General features: G+C 34.2%; 1 protein-coding gene across 1 annotated transcript; it reads right to left on the bottom strand.

Moving 5' to 3' along the window:
- Positions 1 to 537: 537 nt before the first annotated feature.
- Positions 538 to 1,053, bottom strand: LOC125810318 (uncharacterized). The gene has a single exon (XM_049489824.1). It carries the CDS (start codon positions 1,051 to 1,053, stop codon positions 574 to 576), a length of 480 nt encoding a protein of 159 aa, XP_049345781.1. The 3' UTR covers positions 538 to 573.
- Between the last annotated feature and the right edge of the window lie 1,094 nt (positions 1,054 to 2,147).

Below are 2,147 nucleotides of genomic sequence, written 5' to 3'. Positions count from 1 at the left end.
TTAGTAATACATGCATAATTTTAATCAACTCAAACATTCTCTTTACTTAATATAGACTAGAGATAGTACTATTTACTCTTTGTCTAACAATACCCATTATTGACTTTGCATATTTCTTAAAAAATTATAAATAAATGGTTAATTTTACTATATCACCCTTTGAATATAATAAATACAATATTTTGAAAAATGTAATAGAGATATAACTATAATTAATGAATGATAAATCAGGAACTAAATGTGAAATTATTCATTGATTTCATAAAATAGACAAATATTATTAAACATTCTAAAATAATATAGTGGACAACTATTGTTAAACGGAAAGAATAATTCTTTTATAATTCAATGTAAAGGAAGTATAGACATCCTAATTATAAATGTGTCATAATATGTGAAGTTATAAAACATTTAAAATTCATATTTTTACAACATTGACATGATAATATATATTTTTAGTTTGAAAAGATATACTGCAAATTAATGAAGAATAGAAATAAAATATGATTCAACACTTCTATTTATTCTCTAAAATCACCTCTATTAGCACTAATACAATATTCCCAATTTTAATTATTCCGGTATACTCACAAGCATAGGTCGCCAAACCCTTTTAAGCAACCGTTGCCGGAATGTCGCCGACAACGGCCGCATCGATCGGACTCCGATTTCTCTAACCGCCGATCCAATACCACCGCCGCCGGCACAATCAATTTCCGGCGGAAATCTCCCTCTCGAATTATCCGGCGATGGAGGAGATGAAACGAACAAATCCTTAAGCTTGTGGCTTCCTACCATTTCCTTTACTTGATCCGGCGAATCTCCATCGCCGGAAATCCGATCCGGTGAAGCATCGTCTCCGGACGACACCGAACTACCACTTCTACCTCCACCTCCGCCGCCGCTACCACCGCCGCTGTTGAGGCTGAGGAGCATACGAAGAGTCTTCCGGCGACGGATGTGAATAACTGGGCTAGTTGTTGGGCTTCGAGTCGGACTCCCCGCTACCGCACATTGTGTCGCTAATAGCTTGAATTTTTGCAGAGTCGCCATTGAAATTAAATTAGATGAGAAAATAGATGTAAATTTAAGAGTATATAAGGCAATTCAATGGAGTATTTAATTTTAAATCTCTCGATACTCAAAATTTCATATATATTATATCGAGTTTTCGTTTAGCGAAAATGACTTTGCAAAATTGAATCGATTGATTGAAAGAACGGAAAGAGAAAGAATGGAAATATGGAGATAGAAAGTGAGATCTAAACTTTATTGGGTAGGGGGCGGCCATGGATTCTTTGTGTTTCGTCTAAAAATGATATAGTAAGTACGTAGCTAAAAACAGTGTAATAAATGAGTGACCATTAAGGTTGAATAGGCCATTCTTTAGACAATATAGAGGGGCCGGAGTGGCATTAAATATTTTTTTACAACATGTATAATAAAGGGGGAATTTTAATTACGATTCGTAGCTACATGTTAGAGGGATAACTGATAAGGGAGGCGAGTGAGATTGGGAGAGGAAGGAGAGAGGTGAGCGAGAGAGGATAGAGAGTAGAGCGATGCGAATTGTATGTGTATATATGTCAAGTAATTGTATATATGTAACTGATATACATATGTATTTGTATATTTAGCGAGCGAGATTGAGAGAGGGAGGAGAGAGGCAACGTAATAATTTCCCCTATAAATATTTATTCTTTCTGAAATACTTTTTCTATTTTAATTTATGTGAATGACTTAGAGTACGATTCTCGATATAAGGTCTTTAGGGAATCTTTTTCGAAATACTAAAAATTGAACAATGGAAATAAGATTAAGCTTCTTACGAAATAATTGGAAAAGTGAGGTGTGTATAAGTATAATATAGCAGTAGAATTTGCTCATACAATTTAAAATGGACCGAGTCATATAACTGCTAAATTTGCGTCTAACATACGAGGAGACATAATTCAAAATAGAAAATAAATCTTCATATAATTTTGGTATTGTTGGTTAATGTCATCATTTTGTCTATGATAAAGTTCATGAGGGGCTGGGTGGCTTGGCCGGGATCGGAATTATGATCAAACATGATATTGCTTGGTTGTCAAGTAATTGTATATATGTAACTGGTATACATATGTATTTGTATATCTAGCGAGCGA

The sequence above is a fragment of the Solanum verrucosum genome, unplaced genomic scaffold (assembly GCF_900185275.1).
Source record: "Solanum verrucosum unplaced genomic scaffold, falcon-dt-bn FXZP01000038.1, whole genome shotgun sequence".
NCBI classification, from domain to species: Eukaryota; Viridiplantae; Streptophyta; class Magnoliopsida; order Solanales; family Solanaceae; genus Solanum; species Solanum verrucosum.
The sequence above is the reverse complement of the archived record's forward strand: the minus strand, read 5'-3'. Positions and strand labels throughout refer to the sequence as shown.